This window comes from Mustela nigripes, chromosome 1 (genome assembly GCF_022355385.1).
Source record: "Mustela nigripes isolate SB6536 chromosome 1, MUSNIG.SB6536, whole genome shotgun sequence".
In the NCBI taxonomy this organism is placed as follows: Eukaryota; Metazoa; Chordata; class Mammalia; order Carnivora; family Mustelidae; genus Mustela; species Mustela nigripes.
In genome coordinates, this window is record NC_081557.1 from 123,353,682 (window position 1) to 123,377,963 (window position 24,282).

General features: G+C 37.7%; 1 protein-coding gene across 2 annotated transcripts in view; it reads right to left on the reverse strand.

The window, feature by feature from the left end:
• LOC131999892 (glycophorin-A-like) overlaps positions 1-23,234 on the reverse strand; it is a 33,901-nt gene extending 10,667 nt beyond the window's left edge. Inside the window, exons 1-3 of one of the 2 annotated variants that reach the window (XM_059373102.1) lie at positions 23,101-23,234; positions 20,700-20,771; positions 558-653 (exon numbers count right to left, since the gene is read on the reverse strand). In XM_059373102.1, the coding sequence (XP_059229085.1) occupies positions 558-653; positions 20,700-20,771; positions 23,101-23,140 (208 nt within the window). In that variant the 5' untranslated portion in view covers positions 23,141-23,234. The remainder of the gene's footprint in view (positions 1-557; positions 654-20,699; positions 20,772-23,100) is intronic. The other variant, XM_059373109.1, reaches the window with a different exon arrangement.
• Positions 23,235-24,282: the final 1,048 nt, after the last annotated feature.

The window sequence follows — 24,282 nt, forward strand, 5'->3', positions numbered from 1 at the left end:
GACACTTGGGCTGTTTCCTTATCTTGGCTACTGTAAATAATGCTTCAGTAAACATAAGGATGCATATATATTTTCAAATTAGTGTTTTCACCCTCTCCTGGTAAATATTCAGTAGTGGAATTACTGGGTCATATGGTATTTCTATTTTTTAATTTTTGGAGGAAACTCCATACTGCTTTTTTCACAGTGGTGGCACCAGCTTGCATTTCCACCAGTAGTGAAATAGGTGAAGGGGGTTAAGAGTATATATATATATATTTTTTTTTTAAGATTTTGTTTATTTATCTGACAGACAGAGATCACAAGCAGGCAGAGAGGCAGGCAGAGAGAAAGGAGGAAGCAGGCTCCCTGCTGAGCAGAGATGTGGATGTGGGGCTCGATCCCAAGACTCTGGGATCATGCATGACCTGAGCCGAAGGCAGAGGCTTTAACCCACTGAGCCACCCAGGTGCCCCTAGAGTACATTTCTTGTGATAATTATATTGTATACCTGAAACTAATACCATAGTGTACATTAACTATACTTGAATTACAAAAAAATTTAAAAATGAACATACTTTTTCTCCTGTCTGGGGGTGGTTGGTGTGTAAAATCTGAAGAGGCTTGTCTTATACTAGGAGGGCTAGGTGATGGCTTCACTGGGGGAGTAGAGGCTGTAGAAAACAGAAGTTGAGAAGAAGATCAGCAATGAGGTGACTGAGTGGACTCTAGAGCATATCATACAAGGCAAATTTATCCCATGTCCCTCTCAGTGGCAGCTCCAGAATTTCTACATAGCAGGGGCTTACAGATGAAGAAAGTGTATCTTAATTTCCTGTGTAAAGCACTAAAATCTGCCTCAAAATGTCCTTGTAAGGACTAAAGTAGTTTCTTCCACATATGTACATTTACATACACATGTTAGTAGAGTACTTGGCACATAAAGAATGTGACATACATGTTGGTTATTACTGCTGCCATTCTTATAAAGGGAAGAGAGACTGGAAGCTGCTTTTGCATGTCATGTTCCATAACTTCACGAAATTGTCAATGTTAAAGAAAGGGAGACTATGGGGAGGACTGTGAAGTGTGTAAACCTGGCGACTCACAGACCTGTACCCCTGGGGATAAAAATACATTATATGTTTATAAAAAATATTTTAAAAATTTAATAAAAAAAAAAAGAAAGGGAGAGACTCATGACGATGACATAAGACCAAAGTTCTGTCACATGCCTCCCTTTCTCCACCTCCTTGGTACAATTCTACTTCCCTGGTAAAAATTAAAACCAAGACATGATTAAATTCAATTTTCTTCTTGTTGGATAGAGAGTGAGTCAATTCCAAGGTTCCCCACCCATGCTTTTTTTTTCTCCTTCAAAAGTAGCATTTCAGAATTATAATTGAACTGTAGGAAATACTGGCTCCAGTCCAAGATTACTGGCTGGGGATCCAGATAACCAAGTGATGCAATGAATTCTAGGCCATGGTTACTCCTTAGAATAAAAACATATAAACACACAAACATGTATATAAGATGTGTATTCTCATACATCCTTTGAAAATCCCTTTAAATATATTATAAATTTATTTTTGTAACAAAACAATTATATTTTTAAATTTTATAAGTATAAAATTTATGAATTATAAGACTTATAAATTAAATGGGATTTTTTTTTTTATTACAAAAGTAATCCAGTGGACCTGGGTGGCTCAGTTGTTTAAGGGTCTTCCTTCAGCTCAGGTCATAACCCCAGTGTTGGGCTCCCTGCTCAGCAGGGAGTCTGCTTCTTCCTCTCCCTCTCCCCTCCCCTCTGCTCATGCTCTCTCTCTCGTTATCTCTCTCTCTCAAATAAAGGGAAAAATGAAGGGGGAGAAATTGGAGGGGGAGATGAACCATGAGAGACTATGGACTCCAGGAAACAAGCTGAGGGTTTTATAAGGGGAAGGGGTGGTGGGGTGGGTTAGCCTGGTGCTGGGTATTAAGGAGAGCATGGATTGCATGGAGCACTGGGTGTTATGCATAAACAATAAATCATGGAACCCTATGTCAAACACTAATGACCTACTGTATGGTGACAAACATAAAACAATAAAAATAAATAAATAAACAAACATTATGGTATATAGTCATCTGAACTTTTAGCTATGCATCTAAATATAGGATCATTTTGTTTAAGTATGTATAAATATGTACATAGTGTTTAAAATATATATACTACAATCATGTACCCTATGTTTTTTAATATTCTTCTATGACAAGATTTTTAATGGCTGTATAGTATTCCACTGTATGAGTGTACCATAGTTTTGTCATCAGTCTCTGACTTTGAGCATTTATGTTATTTTTATGCATTGTTAGATAACCATCAGCATACTAAACTCTGGGCATGTATCTCTGCTTATTCCTTTGAGACATTCTAGTGACAGGAAATTGTGCTCAGGTACAACAACGAGGAGGTGGTCAAGCACCTGTCCAGAGACATTGTCCAGAGATACTGTCACCTCAGCTAAATGCTCAACATTTCCTGGAGAAAAGAACTCAAAAATATCGTTGACATTTCTGGTCAGTCTCCTCAAGGACTGAGTACCAAGACCTGCCTCTTTCTACCAGCTACCAGTGAATCCTGTGCAGGCAGGAATCATTGTCCCCAAACTATCTGCAATGTTTTCTCTTCTCTTATAAATTCAATTTTCATCTTGTTGCTCAACTTGGTTCTACCACCTGATTCATTACATGTATTAAACAATTGCTACAAAATGAACTAAATAGTATGATAAATTACAGATATCTCTAGGTTCATCTTCAACACTCAGGTGTGATGATTTTAAAAGATAATATAAGAAAAAACATTTTTAACAATAATCTGATGACAGGAATTTTAAGCTTCAACAAATATTGAAATCAAAATTATGGAAAAAATTTTTTTTATTAAGAATCAATGAAAGTATGTAAAAATATAAAGAAGGATACCTAATGAACAAAAATTATTTAATATCTTGATTATTACATCTCCTTTACACCTTTCCGTTCAGTATAATTATTTAATTATTTATTATTTAATTAATTATTTATAATTAATTATTTGTAATCACTTTAGAACATGAAATGGATTCTTTTGAGACATAAAACTTGTTTCCAGGGCTGCTAGTTCCCAGGGCTAGCTCATTTTGAATCCCCTCAGCCTTAGAACAGTGTTTTGTACATAATATGTATTTAGTGAAATACTAATAGTTATAAATTTTTAGCCAATTTCTTATAGAGGAACAACCAAGTGAGTTTCTAGGTTGCATCTAAAATAAAATAACAATGAATTAAATAAGCCATATGGCAACGAGGCACCTACAGAATGAGTACAAGCATATCTGAAAAAATGCATTCACAGACGAGCAACAAAGTATTTTCAACATTTCAATAACATGCACATACTTATTTTTTAAGGTTTTATTTATCTATTTGACAGAAAGAGAGAGAGAGATCACAAGTAGGCAGAGAGAGAGGAGGAAGCAGGCCTCCCGCCGAGCAGAGAGCCCGATGCAGGGCTTGATCCCAGGACCCTGGGATCATGACCTGAGCTGAAGGCAGAGGCTTAACCCACTGAGCCACCCAGGTGCCCCCACACTTTTAAAACAGAAAAAAAAATCTAAAACTGAAAAATAAAACAATCCATACCAAAGTTTTTAAGTGTTAAAAGACTGAAAATGTTAAAAATTTAACCAAAGCCATGGAGGAGTTTTGTCTGTGAACACAAATACGCCCTCCTCCAGGTTTCCTAACTCTTCCACAGGACATCATGGTCTACCTGAGTGGGGATTTGCAGGAGTCAGTTAGGGCAATGCTCAATCTATGGGCAGGTGGCCCCTCCTCTTTTCTGAACACCTATAAGACCCCACCTGTTCCAGCCCCCCACTTGTCTCCCCATCTTATGGCTTGTCCCTCAATCTTCTTTCTCTAGGCTCCAGCCATGCCAGACACCTCTTGGTTCCTCAAATGCACCATACTATTTCCCATACCCGCAACTTTGTGCCTCCTCTTCCCTTTGTCTGAGGTATCCTCTCCCATCCTCCCATCCCCCATCTCACCTAGCTGTCTGCTTCTTGGGACTCAGTTCAATACCATTTCTCTTTGAAGGTCCTTTCTTATCTCCACTCCTTGTACCACAAACTCTATCAAGTCCCCAGTGCTTGGCATGGTGTGGTAAAAGCTTAGTGAAATCTTCCAAGGACCCCTCGGTTACTGGGAACCTTGGGTATTCATTCATTTACTCATTAGTTCATGAAGGTGTTTTAGCACGCTTACTTTGCGCTATGTACAAAGAACACAAGAAATAAATGAATCAATAAATCAGTAAATCGATAAATCATGGTCTTCCCAGCAAGGAAATTGCAGCTTAGTAAAGAGACACAACGATTTGATCTAAGTCTTATAATGTGTTTTCTCTGGAAGTGAAGTGATGGCCCCAAAGAGGCTGTGGTCCATTCTATGGGGAGGAGGACGAGGTCGAAAGACCTCGGGGAGGTGTTCTTGGAACTCATCTTGCAAGAACTCTAGGATTTCGACTGTGTGGACATTTAGGTACTGAGTCAGCAGTGCCAGCCATGCCCAGGAATTTGAGACATTGCTGAGGGATCTGCAAATATCTAAGTGGCTGTCGCACAAATGGGAAGAGAAGCAATACAGAGAGGGAGTGAAGGAAACTGCTGAAGAGCTTAGCAGAGCCCTGTGTGCCACGGGCCCTGGTAGGGAATTCGGACGTTATCCTTAAAACAGTGGAAGGACAATAAAGGGTTTGAAGCAAATTTTCATTTGCGGGACATCACTGTCAATAGTAGGTTGAAGGATGTGGGGGAAAAGAGCATGCCCAAGAATGAGAACCCTGTGTTCAGGGGCGGCCAAGATAAGCAGTCCCTTTGTAACCTGGCACTCCTTTCCACTGAGGGTCCTTATCACTACTTGGCCTTGCTTTTTGGCAGAGAAGACGTATAATCTGAGGGCATAACAAGTAGAAAATGACAGTGTGTTGTGGAGAAAAAAAAGACCCAAGAATAGGATCGAACACCTCTTAAAACCCGTACCTTAGTGCTTTGTGTGTGTGTGTGTTTTTTAAAGATTTTATTTATTTATTTGACAGAGAGAGATCACAAGTAGGTAGAAAGGCAGACAGAGAGAGGGGGGGAAGCTGGCTCCCTGCTGAGCAGAGAGCCCAATGCAGGGCTCGATCCCAGGACCCTGAGATCATGACCTGAGCCAAAGGCAGAGGCTTTAAGCCACTGAGCCACCCAGGTGCCCCAGTGCTTTGAATTTTAAACAAAGTCAGAGAAGGGGAAAAAAATAATTATAAATGTATAAGCAAAGTATATATAACTTTTTGTTGTTGCTGTTATCGAAATGAGAAGATGCTTATGGAGTACAGACCTTATTAAAATAAAATTTGAACTTTATCAAAATCATTTTCAGCCTCTGGCAAATAGGTGTCTTTCTTCTCCAAAAGCTATTTCTCAGAGAAAAGGAGCATTTAGTGGAAATTTTTTTCGAAAGAAGTAAAGGCTGAAGCCCAAGGCCCTAAACTCTAGCCAGAACTCAGGAATATCTAACACTGAAGGCAACTCATTGTTTAGAGAAACAAAGTCCTTGAGGTAATTTCCAAAAATTGCGTATACTTGATTCAAGTCCCAACTGCAAATGTTGCGTTCTACTTGCACACTTACAAAAACTTATTGGTGGCCAAATTTATTTGAGGCCAAAATTTTCCACTTCTCTTCTTAGAAATACCTGCCTTAGTTCTCCAGAATTAGTTGCTTTGATGCAATTTCTTATTATACTCACCTAAAGTCACCAACACAGTAAGAAAATAAATATAGCAAATAAATGCCCTAAGAGCAACTTGATAAAAAATGTTTTTTAAACTTCATTTTCTCAACAATCAAGTATCCGGAACGGATCTATAAAATGATCTTTGTTGTAGTTTTCCTTCCATTTTTAGAAAAAAAAAATCTGTATTTCAATAGTCATTAACCTGTGTGCTTGTTAGCAGAACGAGGAGGGCTCAGAATCTTTTACAGAAACACATGGTCTACCAAAAAATGTTAGCTCGAAGGATTAATAATTTTGCTCACTCACATAAGTTTTTCTATTTTTAGCACGTAGTTAAATTTTAAAGAACTTGCTGGTTATTTTTAAGATTCACATGGGGCAATTTGAAACATTTTATCAATCACTTCAAATTAAATACACTATCCCTGGGTTGAAAAATGTCACCTAGGAGAAACAAAAGAAGTATCCTCTTGTACATTCTCAGGTGCTTAAACTACTTTCAATATTCAAAGTAAGGAAACTAAAATCCCACAATACTACGCGTACCCCTAACAACTGTCAAGAATGTTTTGATGTTTACATTCGGCAGCAATAGCCCTCAATTTTGTGTGACTCTCCCACAGTCCTTGGGCCCTAATCAGCTAAAGAATAGCTGTGGACATATATAGTTACCCAAAGCTGCAAAATTTCTGTGAATAAGGGGATTTTATTTTTATTTTTTTTATTAATTTTATTCATTTATTTTGACAGAGAGAGATCACAAGTAGGCAGAGAAGCAGGCAGAGAGAGAAGGGGAAGCAGGCTCCTCTCTGAGCAGAGAGCCCGATGTGGGGCCCGATCCCAGGACCATGAGACCATGACCTGAGCTGAAGGCAGAGGCTTAATGAGACCATGACCTGAGCTGAAGGCAGAGGCTTAACCAATCACCCAGGCACCCTGCTACAGTACTTCTTAAAAAGTACGTTACAGTGACTGGAATTGAATCACCTAATTTTAGGTTCGGGAAGGGTGTCATGAATGAATCCATATATGCCATCCAGAATGGTGAAGATTTCTAATTTTCATGATTGTATCATCTCTTACTTATATACTATTTGAATTGTTCCAGAACATTAACCTCTTTTGTCTCTTCTCCTCACTGCTCCGATCTCACGGTTGCTCACTAAAACTCTACCAGTCTGAGATGTCCCTGTGTTGAGTCAGGGAGCATGGGAAAGCCCCCATCTCTGTTCCCAGTGCAACAAAAGGGTGGGGTGACATGTGGGCCCAGGACACATTAGAGATAGAATGGAGACTAGAGGTCCAGTTTCCTAACACCCTCCTCCATGCTCTTCCCACCATATCACACGGCTTTCCCAAACAGTTAACATTTCTAACATGAAATGTTATAAGAAAGAAAAACAATAAAGTGCCATGTTGGACAAATGCCCTATGGTCTTGCTTAATGGCCATACTCCCAATAGTTGAGCTCCTGACTCAGTGTGATAACACCGGCTCTTGCAGCTGCTGCCTTGGGTTTGGTTCCCTCCTGACTTGCAGGTGATAGAAGTCTTATCTTGCAAAAGCAAACTCTTACAAGGACACACCCTACACATGAAATGCCTGAAGTAGTTTCCAAGTCAGAAAACTAAATTTTCTAAGCACTACAGTTTTTTGCTGTTGTTGTTTTGTTGTTTTGTTTTGTTTTTGGCATTGTGAAGACCATGAAAACTGATTGACAGACTTATCTGTGGAAGTTTCCCACAGCTAATTTGTGGTCAGATAGGGACAAAAACTCACATCTCCTGACTTCCAACTCAGTGTCTCTTTGGCCAGCCCTCTTGTTTTATACAGAGTGAATGTATAAATGAGGATCTTGCCTGTTCCCAAATATTTATGTATATATACATATATGTATACATATATATATGTATATATATATAAGAAGATGCTGAGGAAGATGTATACACACATGTGTATATACACATGTATATACATATATACATATATATGTATGTGTATATACATATATACATATATATGTATGTGTATATATATATATATATATATATATTTGGAGGACACTATTGTTGCGAAACAATATTTTAAAGGAAATATTCAGTTTTGCTCTTGAACCACAGGATTGACAAACTCAATCTGGGTCAAGTCAGATGTCCATCCTGTCTGTGGTCACTCATTTTCTTTTTTTGGAAGGGTTTTGTTTTTTTTTTTAGTAGGCTAGAATAGTCAATTACAACTTAGAAAAACTGAGCTTCCTAAAGAATAAGGTGGTCATTGTGATGACATTTGAGCCTGATGTTTTGAATAGCCCTCAGTGTTTGGTTTGAACTCTCTGCTCAAGAGCTCTTAAAGAAAGGGACAAGGACACCTGAGGGGCACAGTGGGTTTAAGCCTCTGCCTTTGGTTTGGGTCATGATCTCAGGGTTCTAGGATCGAGCCCCACATCAGGCTCTCTGCTCAGCGGGGAGCCTGCTTCCCCCCCTCTCTCTGCCTGCCTCTCTGCCTACTTATGATCTCTGCCTGTCAAATAAATAAACAAAATCTTAAAAAAAAAATAAAAAAATAAAAAAATAAAGGGGCAGTTTGTTAACCGGTACATTTCATGGGCATGGTGTCCAATGCAGTAACCCAGTTTCCACTCATCTACAGAGGCCTGCTCTGGTGACTCCCATGCAGCCAAGTGGTCACACTTCTACCTTCCTTCACTTGATAGAATAACAGCTCCTCATTGAGTCCTCATTGTCGACTAGAGTGACAGCAACTTCCTTCAAGGAACCTTGAACGTGACTGCTTGGCTCTGAACTGCCCAGCTACTGGCCATTCTCATGGTCCCAAATCATTGTTGAGACAGCAGGAACAGAAGGAAAAATCAGCCTATAATCTCAGACACTGTATTTTCTTCAGCCCAGATAGAAAGAAAGCAAAGGATATTTATCTCTGCTATCTCAGTGAGAAAGGAGGTCAGAATTTCACTCTTAGCAGGATCTGAGTAGGTCACTGAATTTATCAGTAGTGGAACAGATATCCTCTAAGGATATCCTCTAAGGAACAAATTGTTTGTTGACTGAGATAATAATATTCATATTTAACACATTGCCTATTCATTACAGTCTGGATATCCTCTCTTGCCATCTTCAAAACAGTTACCTGAGTGCATATTACTATCTATTAATCATTAACTATAGAGAAAAACAAAGATCAGAAACATTGCCTAACTTCCCTAAAATACTCGGGTGATAAATGGTAGAACTGGACACTAACATTTTAATTTTATATAATATTCACATGTCACAAAATATCATTCTTCCTTTGATTTTTTAAAACACTTAAAAAGTAAAAACCATTGTTAACTTGAAGGCTGTACGAAACCTGGTGGTGGGCTGGATTTGGCTCACAGTCTGTAGTGTGCTGCTGCCTACATTAGTGTATGTAGACTCTCTGGCTAGGGAACTCAGTCATCACTGTTTTTTTTTTTTTTTTTTAAATTTATTTATTTGACAGAGAGATCACAAGTAGGCAGAGAGGCAGGCAGAGAGAGAGAGAGGAGGAAGCAGGCTCCCTGCTGAGCAGAGAGCCAGATGCGGGACTCGATCCCAGGACCCTGAGATCACGACCTGAGCCGAAGGCAGCAGCTTAACCCACTGAGCCACCCAGGCGCCCTCATCACTGTTTTTTGAGAGAGCCCTTTAGATGGTTCCAACATGTAGTCGAGAGAGTGAATTCCTGCAGTAATCGGTTTGGAAATCAATTCACTGTGTCATTGCTGGCATTAAAATATTAAATTGTATAAAACAGAAAAGAGTGCATCACATAATAAGGAGAGTTTTATTTTGTGGAATCTTGTTTCATATGTGTTTATGTATTTGTGTAGAGTGAGTTGCAGTGGACATTTACTACATTTTATTCACATTTGAATGGGTCTTGAGGTTGAGATACCTTGCTATACACTATCCGAATATCTGGCCTCCAGAAGGGCTGAGGGAATCAACGGTACATGACACAACTGAGATCCATTCAAGGCACCTATGAGCTGCTGGCTAGTTGGTTCCACCCTAGAATAATATTACCAGTTTTTATAGGATCCATAAAAGCAGTTGGAGTTTCTGTGTATACTGTGCCATTAAAGTGATCTGGGTTTTCTGAGAGAGAGTTCTTTAAAAACATAAAGTTAACCAACAGGGTAATTACAAATAGACTATATACCTTCAAAACACATAAGAGGATAAAGGTGAACTGACCATAGCACAAATGTCAAAACATCAGAAATAAATCATTTAAAAAAGAAAGTATGAATAAAGATAACAAAAGATACTAAATGTCAGTTGTGAATCCATAGATGCATATAAATGAAATTTCCACATTAAAATACAAAGACCCATAGATTGAGTCAAAATAGACAGGAAAAAAGGACCCTAATGAATGTATGCTAGATCACAAGGAGCACAAACAAGACAAAAGAATGCAAAATGTGTAAAAAAATAAGTGCAAAGGTATATTAGACAAATAAAGATAACTCAAAAGAGAAATCAAAAATTTTGAAATTAGGTAAAGTAAATTAAAGACAAGAACATTTACAAAGACAGGGAGGGTTAATTTACACTATTAAAGGACATATTGCACAGTGATTCTTAGGTAAATATGGATCATTATATCCCAAAAACATACCAATAAGAAATACCAAGCAAAAGAAGAAATTGACAGAATTATAATAGTTGTGGAACAATTTTAAGACTTTTCTCCAACTGTGATAGATCGATGAAGGAAAAAAAAACAAACAAACACTGACAGGACCTGAAAAACATCTGGCTTGCAGTCACAAGTGATTATGTTTACTTTTTTGGTGCAATAAATCAATAAGAATAAACTTTATTACATGCTCCTGCATTCATACCCTCACTTCAAAGTGACATTGCTGAAGTGCCCGACAAGATGCTTTTGTGATCTGCACCTGACAGGGTAGTTCAGGGAGGACAGACACCAAGAGGCATATTTGTGCAGTGTGTCTCCCAGCAGGATGCAATTTCACTACCATGATTCACCCTGCCAGTTGCCTTCAACCCATGTACTATTCTTGCATTCTGTACTTCGGGATTATTTTATTTCTTATGATTTTTAAGTGTAATCAAGACTGAGAAATAAGTGGGAATCACCAAAGGAAGATCCCGAGATAAAAAGGTTATCTAGCCCAGAGTAAAAGGAACAAAAGGCTAACATCATAGTCACACAGTTCAGGCTCATTAACTGCACCTGTAGGAGAAGACAGACCACCAGCCTTCAGTCAGTCGGGTCTCCACTTTAATGAAAGCGCAAGTAGAGACCTGAGTGACAATGTTGCAAGAGTAAGGAAGAGCCAAGCCTGGAATATCACTCTTTAAGAGACAAATTCGGCAACTTAATGTATTGAATAAGTGCCCAGATTCTAGAGCCAACTTGCCTGCAATTCAGACTAATTTCCCTAACTACTAGCTGGGACCTTGGGCAGTTTGGCTAATCTCTCTGTACTTTTGTTTCCTCTTTTGTGAAATGGGGATAATAATTGTCTCTATCTTATAAATTACTGAGTTAAATAAGTTAAAATATGTATAAATTTTGCACAAAGAGAAAAGCTGGTCTTAAATATGGAATTGCTAAGAACTACAAATAACCAAACTAATCTCAAAAAACAACAGAGGTGGAGGGCTTACACTTCAAAATTTCAAAACTTTCTACAAAGCAACAGTAATCAAAACAATATGCTGCTGCTCAAAGAATCAATGGAATAGAATTGAGAATCTAGAAGTAATCCCATACATATACCAATAGATCTTCAGCAAGTGTGCTGAAGTAATTAAATGGTGAAGGAACAGTCTCTTCAACATATTGTGCTGGAACGACTAGTATCCTAATGCAAAAGAATGAAGTTGGATTCTTATCTCACACCATCTAAAAAAAATCAAATAAAAAAATGGACCAAAGACATAAATATAACAGTTAAAACTATAAAACCCTTAGATGGAAACATGGAAGTAAAACTTTATGACCTTGGATTTGCAGCCAGTGGTTTTCTTTTTTTAAGATAAAATGCCAAAAGTACAAGCAACAAAATAAAAAAAAAATAAATTGGACTTCATCAAAATAAAAAACTTTTGTGTGTCAAAGGATGCTCTCAAGAGAGCAAAAACATGACCCACAGAGTGGGAGAAAATATTTGCAAATCATCTGTCTGCTAAGGGTCTAGTATCCAGAACATATAAAGAACTATTATAATGTAACAAAACCACAAACAACCCAACTTAAAGATGAGCAAAGAACTGGAGTAGACATTTCTCCAAGAAGATATACAAATGGCCAACAAATGCATGAAAAGATGCTTAATACTATCAGTCACTAAGGAAATGCAGATCAAAAGCACAATAAGATACGACTTCACACCCACTAGAAAATAACAAGTGTGGCTGGAAATGTGGAGAGACTGGAGCTCTCATACACTCTCGAAGGGACTGTAGAATAGTGCAGCTTCTATAGAAAAAGTATGGCATCTCCTCAATTTTATATATAAAATACCATATGACCCCAAATTTCTACTCCTAGGAAAACTCAAAAGAGAATTTTAAAAAAGGTGTTAAATAAAAAAAAAAAACTTGTACAAGAATCTTTATAACAACACTATTTATGAAAGCCAAACAAGTAGAAATGACCCAACATCCATCAACTGATGAATGAATAAATAAAATGTGGTGTATTCATGCAATGGAATACTATTCAATCATAAAAAAGAATGAAGTACTAACACCTGCTACAACATGGATGAAACTTGAAAACATTATGCTAAGTGAATGAAGCAAGACATAAAAGGCCATCACTGTATAATTACATTCATATGAAATATTCAGAATAGGAAAACTGATAGAGACAGAAAGCAAATTAATGGTTTCCAAGGCCGATGGGAGGGGAAATGAGAACTTAATGTATCTGGTATTTCCTTTTAGTGTTATGAAAATGTTCTGAAACTAAATAATGGCTATGGGTATACAACATTGTGATTATACTAAGTGCCACCAAGTTGCATATTTAAAAATGGTTAAGATGGTAAAATTTGTTACATGTATATCTCCACAATAAAAAAAATATTAAATCTATGTACCTGGCTGAGAGTAGTGCTTAGCACTAAATAAATGCTAAACGAATACAGGTATTATTCTTTGGAATCTAACTGTATACAGAACCTAACTTATACTATACCAATGTAGAGATGGATGTGCCAAAGTTGACTAAATAACTATGTATAGAACTTTGTACACTAAAACTAAAGATGACATCTTCTATTCCGGTGTTTACATATAATAATTTGGGTTATATAGAAACTCAACCAAAATCCCAAAGTGGAAATTATATAGGGCATAGTGTCTGACCACAATACAATAAAATGAGAAATTTATATGGGGGGAAAAAGTGGAGGAAAAAATAAAATTTAAGGAAGTAACCAACTGCAACAAAGTAGAGGATTAATGCAGGAATTAGTGACCATTTTGAAATTGACAGCAAGAACATCTCTTATCAAAGTTTAGTAATAATGGCCAAAAATGTACTTACAAAACTCAAAATCTCAACTGATCATTATTAAATAATAAAAGACAATAAATAAAATGAGCAAAAGTATAGCAAAATAAAGCTTACAGAGATTAAGGAAGAAGTCAATAAAGATAAAATCAAAAATGACTAAGAGTAAAATATCAAAATTGATTATTATGTAAAAATAGTTTTTGAAGAATTAATAAAATAAGAAAACCATTAGAAGTTTCAATCAAGACAAGTTGAAAACATAAAACACAAGTATGTAATTGTTAGGAATGAAAAAAGGTACATAAAATTCACAGATAACATTTTTAATTGGGAAAACTTAATTAAAATAAAAAGTACTTATCAAATTCAACACCCAAGGAACAAATAATCCAATAAATAAATGGGCAAAAAACATGAACAGACATTTCTGCAAAGACAACCAAATGGCCAACAAGCACACAGAAACAGTGCTCCACATTGCTTGGCATCAGGGAAATACAAATCAAAGCCATAATGAGATACCACTTCATACCAGTCAAAATGGCTAAAATTAATCAGTCAGGAAACAACCTATGTTGGCAAGGATGTGGAGAAAGGGGAGCCCTCTTCCACTCTTGGTGGGAATGCAAGCTGGTGCAGCCACTCTGGAAAACAGTGTGAAGGTTCCTCAAAAGGTTGAAAATAGAGCTACCCTACAGCCCAGCAATGGCACCACTGGGTATTTATCTCAAAGATACAAATGTAGCGCTGAAGGGACACATGCACCCAAATGTTTATAGCAGCAATGTCCACAATAGCCAAACTATGGAAAGTACCTAGATGTCCATTGAGAGATTAATGGAAGTTGTGAGATATATATACTATTCAGCCATCAAAAAATGAAATCTTGCCATTTGCAATGATGTAGATGGAACTAGAGAGTGTTATGCTAAGAGAAATAAGGCACTCAGAGACAGACAATTATCATATGATCTCGCTAATATGCGGAATTTAAGAAACGAAACAGAGGCTCATAGGGGAACAGAGAAAAAAAATTAACAAGAAGAAACCAGAGAGGGAGACAAACCATAGGAGACTTTTAAGCATAGGAAACAAACTGAGGGTTGCTGGAGGGGAAAAGTGTGGGGGGATGGGGTAACTGGGTGATGGACATTAAGGAGGTCACATGATTTAATAAGCACTGGGTATTTTATAAGATTGATGAATCATGGACTTCTACCTCTGAAATTAATAATACATAATATGTTAATTGAATTTAGATAAAATTAAAAAATAAAATAAAATGTGTCTTGGAAAAATATGTATGATATGATTGAAGGGTGCCTGGGTGGCTCAGTCAGTTTAGTGTTTGCCTTTGGCTTAGGTCATGATCTCAGGCTCCTGGGATCAGCCCCCACATCAGGCTTCCTGCTCAGCAAGGAGTCAGCTTCTCCCTCTCCCTCTGCCGCTCCTTCCACTCCTTCACTCCCTCTCTCTCTCAAGTAAATAAATAAAATCTTTAAATATATATATATATATATATATATGAATATGTGACTATATCTACCTATATCTATCTATGATTAAGCATCTAATGAAAATAAGCCCGAGAAATAAAAAGCCATAAAAAAAGAACACTGCCAAAAATTGCACTCAAGAAACACACTCAATGAAGAAATAATTAAGCAAATCAAACAAGACAACTCTTTTGGAGCCTTCAAAAAAAAAATCAATGCCATTAAAAAAAAAGTTGGGGATTCTTTCTAAACTAAAATAGATGCAGCAACCAAATTCGATGAATGAATGCAGGCTAATATTTGATTTTAAACAAAAACAGCTATAAAAGACATTCATGGGACAATTGGGAAAATAAGAATATAAAGAGTATATTATGATATTACTATTAATACTATAAAATATGAAATAATGTGATTGTTTAGGATAATGCCCATTTTCTTAGGAGGTGAATATGAAAATGATTGTGAGTGAAGTGCCATTCTGTCTGCAACTTATGCTCAAATGATACAACAAAAGTATATATATTTATACACTTATAGACAGATAAAACAAATATGGTCAATTATTCACAACTATTAAATCAGGAAATATAATATATAAATATTTCTGCTAGTCTTCTTTGATTTTTTTCCATGTGTTTGGAATTTTTCAAAATAAAAATTTAGCAAAAAGGAGTAGGATAATATAATTCACCATATTTGTGTATACATGAAGAAAATATAATTTTTGCTTATTTTTGTAAAAAAATCCTTCTACTATAATTGGAAGAGGTCACTTTTCTTAAAAATATCTTTCATGCTTAAAACTGAGACATAGTGATTAATTATTTTTTAATAAAATGCACAAAAATTCCTTTACCTTTTTAAAAAAGATTTTATTTATTCATTTGACAGAGAGAGAGACAGTGAGAGGGAACACAAGCAGAGGGAGAGGGAGAGGAGAGGAAGAAGCAGAATCCCCACTGAACAGAGATCACTAAGTGGGGCTCAATCGCAGAACCCTGGGATCACAACCTGAGCTGAAGACAGGTGATTAATTGACTGAGCCACCCAGGCATTTGCCTTTTTAATAGCAAATGCATATGTGCACAAAAGTGGATTGCAGAAAAATATATATATAGCAAATATAGGTAAAATGATCCTAAAACAAAAATTAAATGCAGCACAACATTAAAGGAATACAAGAGCCAAGGAATTGATACTAGGATGGGAAGCACAGGGCACTATAATATTCATTGATATAATTCATCACTTCAACATACTGAAGAATAAAAATACAGCAAAAAAAAAAAAAAACCAGAAACTAGTAAGATGAATAGACATCTTTAAAGGAAAGTAAGCAAATGTTTAAAAAATACTCCTGTCATACTTGGTAGAATAGATATTTTCTCTCTTGATAACTGTCAGAAAATTTACTATCATACCATTAAGCTATGGAAGTCAACTTTCAATGTTTCAACTATGATGCAGCAAAGGTATTTTAGAGAATTTTAGATCTTTTCTTGATTAAATCAATGGGAAATTTCTCAATATGATAAGGATAATGTAGTGAAAGCAACAGACGTCATAATTAATGGTGTGACATTCATATTATAGACAGTCTCAAGACAAGGATGACAACTGTCACTACCATTATATAACATTAACATATATAACATTTAGAAGTTCTAACAAATGCAATATGATAGGAAAGGAGCAGCTAAAAATATTTATTTCAAGTGAAGAAACAAATTTTGTTTTTATAGGGAATACAATTACCTAGTTTTGAAAATTGAAGAGAATCAACTATCTTAACCACAAAGAAGGTTAGTGATGTCAGTTATAAAATGAACATATACAAAGTAATAAATTCACCGTAGGCTGTCAATAAACAATTTGAAAATATAATGAAACGTGTTTTTTTAAAGATTTTATTTTTCAGGGTGCCTGGATGGCTCAGTTGTCAGGCGTCTGCCTTTGACTCTGGTAGTGATCCCAGGGTTCTGGGATCAAGACCCACATCCAGTTCCCTGCTCAGCAGGAAGCCTGCTTCTCCCTCTCACTCCCCTGCTGTGTTCCCTCTCATGCTGTGTCTCTCCCTATCAAATAAATAAGTAAAATCTTAAAATTTTTTTTTAATTTTTCCTTTATTTGAGCGAGTGCATGAGAGAGCATGAGGAGGGGGAGGGGCGGAGGGACAAACAGACTCCCCACTGAGTGGGAGGGCTCTCTGAATCCCAGGACCTGAGTGCCCAGGTGCCCCTGAAATTTATTTTAATGAAGACATAATATAACAGAACATGTAAAATGCCTCTTCAAAACGGAAACACATAAATTTATCTAAAGTCTCTTTCAGAATTTTTTTCAATTCTTCGGAGGATGTAAGATAAGACTCAGAAGAAAAATGTGATCTATTCCCAATTCAGAGATTTACCATTACAAAGTTTTTCTTTGCCATGAGCTAATTTATTCATTTTCATTCTATTTTCACCTAATAACATGGAGATACTTTCATGTTGCCTAAGGGATAGCTTTCCCAGGTGATTCTGAAACTCATCTGGAGGAACAAACAAAAACTTCCGGCTTCCGGTCAAGGCAAACTAGCTTGTTGCAGACCAAAAATCCTCCTGTCCATGATACACAGAAGAGCTGAGCCAATGGAAAGCATCCAGGGAGGGCAGCAGAGTCTACCAGAACAACAGGCTCTGGAGGTGGAGGGGAAGTGCAGTTGGGTGAGCTTGACATTGGCCACCAGCTCTCTCTCCCCTGAAGACATTTATTTGTCTATTTCCAAGTGAGTCCCAAGAAGCTGTGAAACTTGTGAGAGAGTTTAATGGTCTCACAGAATGAGGGGTTCAGGGCTTACTGAGGACGAGAAGCCACAATGAATGCAACAGATTTTAAGTTGGGGCCCCCAAAATGCTACTTCCTAGAAATAGGGGTGAACAGAAAGAGAGCTTTCCAAAAGACCAAATGCTGGCTGTAGCTCTCAGAGGCTTGGTTGCTGAGTGGATTAAGATGTTTCTTCTCCAGGGCGCCTGGGTGGCTCAGTTGGTTGAGCAACTGCCTTCGGCTCAGGTCATGATCCTGGACTTTCAGGATCGAGTCCTGCATTGGGCTCCCAGCTCCTTGGGGACTCTGCTTCTCCCTCTGACCTTTTCCTCTCTCATGCTCTCTCTCACTCATTCTCCCTCAAATAAATAAATAAAATCTTTTAAAAAAAAAGATGTTTCTTCTCCAGTAACTGCCCCCGCAGAAGCCAGGATCTGAGCTGGCTCTGGTTTGCTTGCCCTCACTCACCTCACCCCAAATCTGACTCTGATGGATCCCTACTGTATTACAACTGAATATTTTATTCACCATTGATTTTTTAAATTCATCTTGAGTTTTTTAAAAAATATTTCATTAAAATATTTATCTTGATGACTTAAGGTTTTGGTGCCCCCTTCACTTTGGTCCTGAGGTGACAGGTTCTCTCACTCTATCCTAATCCCAGCCTTGAATCCTAAACTTCAAATCAGTGAATTCCATTTCATGCAAATTACATTTTAGTAAAGCTGTTAAAAAATAACACAGAGAAACAGCTTCTTTTCACTTGCAATCAAGGAAATCAAAGTCAACACATAAATATACCAGGTTGTTCACTTAACCTTTATCTCAGATAAAGACTTCTGAGATACAATTTGGCAAGAAAGTACTGAGACAGATGCCTTCAAAATATACTGATGGGTATACACTTTGACATAACTTTTGGGGAAGTGAATTTAGCAATATTCATCAAGACCTTTAAAATGTTCATATTCTGACACAAAAATGAGTCTACAAGATGTCTATCTTAGAATTGTTTAGGTATTAAGGGGGGCACTTGTGATGAGTACTGGGTGTTATACATAAGGGGTGAATGACTAAATTCTACTCCTGAATCCAGTATTACCCTGTATGTTAGCTAACTAGAATTAATTAATTAATTAATTAATTAAAATTTTATTTATTTATTTGACAGAGAGTAGGAGAGAGAGGAAGAAGCGGGTTCCCCACTGAGCGGGGAGCCTGATGCGGGGCTTGATCCCAGGATCCCGGGATCATGATCTGAGCCAAAGGCAGATGCTTAACTGACTGAACCAGCCGGTGCCCCAAGCTAACTAGAATTTACATAAAAACCTAAACAAACAAACAAAAGACTGTAAAGCAGAAACAACCTAGGCATAGGTTGAAACATGGCATAGGTTAAATAAACTATGATTATGCATCAGCTGTAATACCATGAAACCATTAAAATGTTTTATAAGTATTATTGACTAATACAGAAAAGATGTTCTCTAAGTGAAGAAAAGTCAGGTTTCAGAATATTATGTGAAGTCATTTTTTAATGACTGCTTTTCTTTCTGTGTTCCCTCTCTCACTGTGTCTCTCTATCATAAATAAATAAAACCTTTAAAAAATAAAATAAAATGGATAAAACTTTCTGAACCTCTGTTTTTTCACTTGCATAATGGGGATAGAACCTATTCCATAGAGTTATTGTCAGAATAAAATTCATGCAAGGGGCTTAGCGTGGTGCCTGGAACATAAAAAGTGTCCCGCTTGAACTACTAATATTTTCCAATTCTTCTTGTTCTCTAATGAATATGTGAAAAGTTGAATATAGGCATCACCCTTGTCCTCTCTTTCCATATGGTTTCTGTAAAGTGGAGAACTCATTGTCTCTATCATTCACAGTACCTAGGATCAGATGTGTAATTGGTGCTTGCATGGAGACTCTGAAGACATAGGAACAAGTTAAGGTCACGGGAGGCTAATGGTACAGAAGACTGATGTTAGTCGTAACGCAGTCTGATTTTCATATTGGATTAGAAGAAGCATAGCTTAGCAGAAAACCCTTCACTTGACTCATTCTCCATTTACCACCAAGGATCTAAAACTCTTCTTCCCTAAGTGAAGCCAGTTTGTCTTTCTTGTTGTACCTAGTTAATTGCTTAACTTTAACACCTCTGTGAGTTATGCACACCTTGGGGGGAAACCCAGCACCTTTGCTTGGATCTTCAAAGCAACTTGCTAAATTTGAGTCTGATTCTAAAATACCAAGGGAGATAAGGCTCTAGTGGAGGTGAGGGCAGAACTCTCTTCCTGCACCTTTGCTCTAGGGCCTGGTGTCGCACTTGGGGACTGAGAAAAGAATGTACAATGTTTTATGATTTGGGGCTTGTGATGTTTCCAGAGTTGTTTACTTTTCTAAGACAGGCATGGGCCAGAACACTCCCTAAGTCCCATGTTGTGACAGAAGTCTCTTAGGGTTCTATATGCTGCCACTTTCCTGATACTCTTAGCTGCTGGAATGTGGCAGCTGGCAGTTTGGGGCTATGCATCATAACAGAAGTGTATGGGTTGTGTATCATAACAGAAACAAACCCTATAAAAACGGAAAAATAATTAAGGATGGTTTATCTCATCTGTTCACCAATAATTCTTGCTTTTTTCCTGACCAGATCCCTGAAATCAGTCTCCAGACATCGTAACCAAGTTTATTTGAGCAGTCATAGCCACAATGAAATGCATCTCCCAGGATCTTAGTTTTCTTGTTAATCTTTGCCAGCATTGCTTCGTGATAGGGGCCTCTTAGAAAGCAGAGATTTGTTCAGTTTTCTTTTAAATAGTTTTTAAACTCTTCCTAATTACATTTTATTGATTCTCTTTGCAGAAAATTTAAAAACATCAAAAAAAAAAAAATCCCAACACTACAATCCCAACACTTGGAGATAACCCTGGGATGTTTCTTCTCAGGCCTTTTGTTTTAGTTTCCATCTAGGTCATGTATCACAGAAGACCACACAGAGAAGTACTAATTAAATGTACAGAAATGATGATGATGGCTGGAAAACTATTGCAAACCTGTTTCTGTCGGTAGCTTAATTTGTTCTTTCTGAGTCCCGGCATCCTCTTGGTCTTCAGCAGAAATACAACCTATAAAGACAAGTTGAGGAAATCACTTAAAATGTGCCTCCTAAATTGGTTCATAGGTATATTGAACAATCCTCTAGAAACCAAAGTTTTAAAAAAAAAGCATCAAAAGAATGTTAAATCTGGTTTCCCAATTTAAAATTAGTATGTGTCAGGTTTTCTTTTTAAGGATTTATTTATTGATAAATAAATAATCCGAAACCACGAGTTGGACACTTAATCACCCAGGCAGCCTTGACACTTTCCAGACTCTCTCCTTCACACTTTCCAGACTCTCTCCTTCAGTTGCTGCGGGGGGAAGGGGCAGGATCCTGCTCAACACCTTTGCGTTACTCTATAAAGCAGTTACATGCAGAGAATTCTTCAGAGGGTTTCAGAAAAGCCAAAGATGGTAAAGGAGCAGCGTAGGCACTGAGGCCTCACGGTGCTTAGAGTCACATGGCCTTGGTGATCACTCATGACGTTTTCACTGAAGGCCTTAGTATACTCTAGCAAGTACTGATAGGAAGAATTTCTTTCTTTTCCAGGAATCTTTTCCAAATATCCCACCCCACTCCTGCCGCAAAACCAAACCAAAACCAAAAAACCCCAAAAAACCAAAAAACCCCAAAAGGTTAATGCAGGCCCCCTTCCCCCTCTGAACAACAGAAAGAATACCTCTTCTCTCTTCCGTGTAATAGCTCTACAGTACTGGAATATATTTAAATATTATACCGTATCTCCTCTGCTTGTTTTCGCTTCTTCAAGCTAACTGTCTTTATACTTTGCTACTTGAAAAAATTAGAGCAATTTTATTAGTCTTCCGTTTTCCTGTAATTTTCCCATATTCCTGGACTTTTCGGAAATCATCACATACCCAGGTTTACTCCCTAGACAGTAATTACTATCATAGCTAAATTATTTATTAATTTGCTGTTACTTTATTTTGTCCTTATTTCATTCCTTGGAGGCATGTACCAACATTGTATACATTTTACAGATGAAGATACTGAGGCGAAGAGAGGATATTTTGCCTTAATGTTCCCCAGGCTTTCAGAAGTGGAAGCAAATTTGAGCCCAGTCCTGTCTGTTTCTCATGCCCGCATTTTAACCATTACACTACTTTATCCCCTAATATATCTTAGAAAATGTTAGATCCTTTCCCTGTCTCCTACAGAGTGCCCAGAAGATCCCTGATCTGTGCTCCAATTTGAGTCAGAGTAATGCCTGGGAGATAAATACATTTCAAGGAACTGCCTGCTTCTTATCTCTGTGCTGGGCTCTAGTATTTCTAATATACAAAGACTGCATTTGGGAAGACATTAACCATACCACTCTCAGGAAGAAGCCAAAACTAATTGCTAATTCAATACAACTTAATAATACTCCATATTATGATCTCAGGGTCATGAGATCGAGTCTCACGTTGGGTTCAGCACTGAGCATGGAGCATGCTTGGCACTCTCTCTCTCCCTCCACCCCTCTCTGTTCTCTCTCTCTCTCTCTCTCAAAATAAAAAAATTAAAAAAAAAATAGGGGCACCTGGGTGGCTCAGTCAGTTAAACTTCCGCCTTTGGGTCAGATCGAGATCCCAGGGTCCTGACATCAAGCCCCAGGTCAGGCTCCCTGCTCAGTGGGGATCCTGCTTCTCCCTCTCCTCTTTCTCTCACTATTTCCCTCTTTCAAATAATAAATAAAATCTTTAAAAATAATAAGATAAATAAAAATCAATAATACTCTATGTTAATCTTAATGAATTGATTTTGACATTTTGATATCTCCCCAAACCACATTAATACCTAAGCCAATAAGACTTGCTTTTTCTTTTTTCTCCATCATTCCTCAGTAATGGACCACAGAGTGGGAAACAACTCCCACATGAATTCAGAGTTCATGCTTGTAGCTCATACTCTTTCAGTGGGAGAAGGAAGAAATTCGAATTCTTCAGAAAACTGTTTTGAAAACTGAGGACCCAATATCCACCTTCATTAGTGACTCTTTAATTTAGAAGTTAAACACAAAGAAGGCAACAAATTTATTCACCTGAGGATATTTCTTATGCTAATTGATACAATTCTTTTCACTGTAGCTGGATTTAGAGCTGAAGCATGCTTCTCTTAATGGAAAACTCTGATCCAGCCATAACTACTGAGCACCTGAGCACTGTACTCTGATTCCTTCCACCGTACCAGCTCAGTTCCAATAAAAATCCATTCACCAGACTGAGATCTGAGACACTAGTCATTCATTTATTCATTTGAGTAAGATAGAACTTAAAGCAGGCAGTTTATATTTTAATCTATAATTTTATATACAATATAACAGCATCATGCTAAAAAAAAAATCCACTTACCCGAGAATAGTAGTAATATAATTACTATTTTTTCATACATCCTGAGATCATGAGAGGGTTCTCAGTAGTCAGTACCGGGAAGCCACCAAGGATGGACTGGTATGGTGGCCCGTGGTCCCCACCCAGGAGCTGGTATCTTTCAGACACACCTTTTTGAGGCAGCACTGATAGGCCTGGGAGGTATTTGAAATTAGGCAAATTTGTCAAACATCTGTCAGTAAAGATACATGGATAGCTTCTTAGCTAGCATTATTAAAGTGTTAAGTAAGGTCTTCACTGCAGGGAATTGGTTGTTACATGTTAAATTTATTTGGCATAATTTTTTCTAAGATTTTATTTATTTATTTGACAGACAGAGATCACAAGTAGGCAGAGAGGCAGGCAGAGAGAGAGAGAGAAGCAGGCTCCCCGCTGAGCAGAGAGCCCGATGCGGGACTCGATCCCAAGACTCTGAGATCATGACCCGAGCCGAAGGCAGAGGCTTTAACCCACTAAGCCATCCAGGTGCCCCTATTTGGCATAAGTTAAGTGAGCATTGCAAGGCAGTGGTCTTCAGCAGCTGCTCAGTTGGAACTTGAAGGCCTGAGACAGGGTCCCTGAGCAAGGGTGGGGTAGCCGTTAGGGAGCTAGAAACCTTCTCATGTTCATGTAGAGATCCTCAGGGGCCGGGATGAAAGTGACTTCTTACATGTGAACTGAATGTATTGGAGAACTCCATTGCCATTGAGTGCTCTGAGGTTTGAAAGAACTCCCACACCCACGACAAGTCACACAGTGATCTGAGAGTGCATGAGACGCAAGAAAATTTCATTTCAAACCGGTGTTTCAATGCAACAGCTAGAACCCGCGTGGCTGCAATCAGGGTGTTCTTTCTCTCCAAAATATGCCTCACTAAGCAAGCAGAAGTGTGTAGCAGGACAATCATGCAAACACTCAAGCACAAACACAGATGACCCCCAAAACCTTGTTGTAAAGCAGGTTAAAATGTGGGGTATGGCCCTCTGAGGAAGGGTCATTTTAAAGGGAGGCAGAAAATGAAACAAAAGAATATGAATTAGATCTGAAACTGCTCAAAAGAAGGCGATTGGGTACTCTACCTAAATCTTCCCATTAGAGCCATGAATATCTTTCCTGCTTGCCCTAGGAAATCGACTTGCTAAGTCAACAATTTGTCAAATAAAT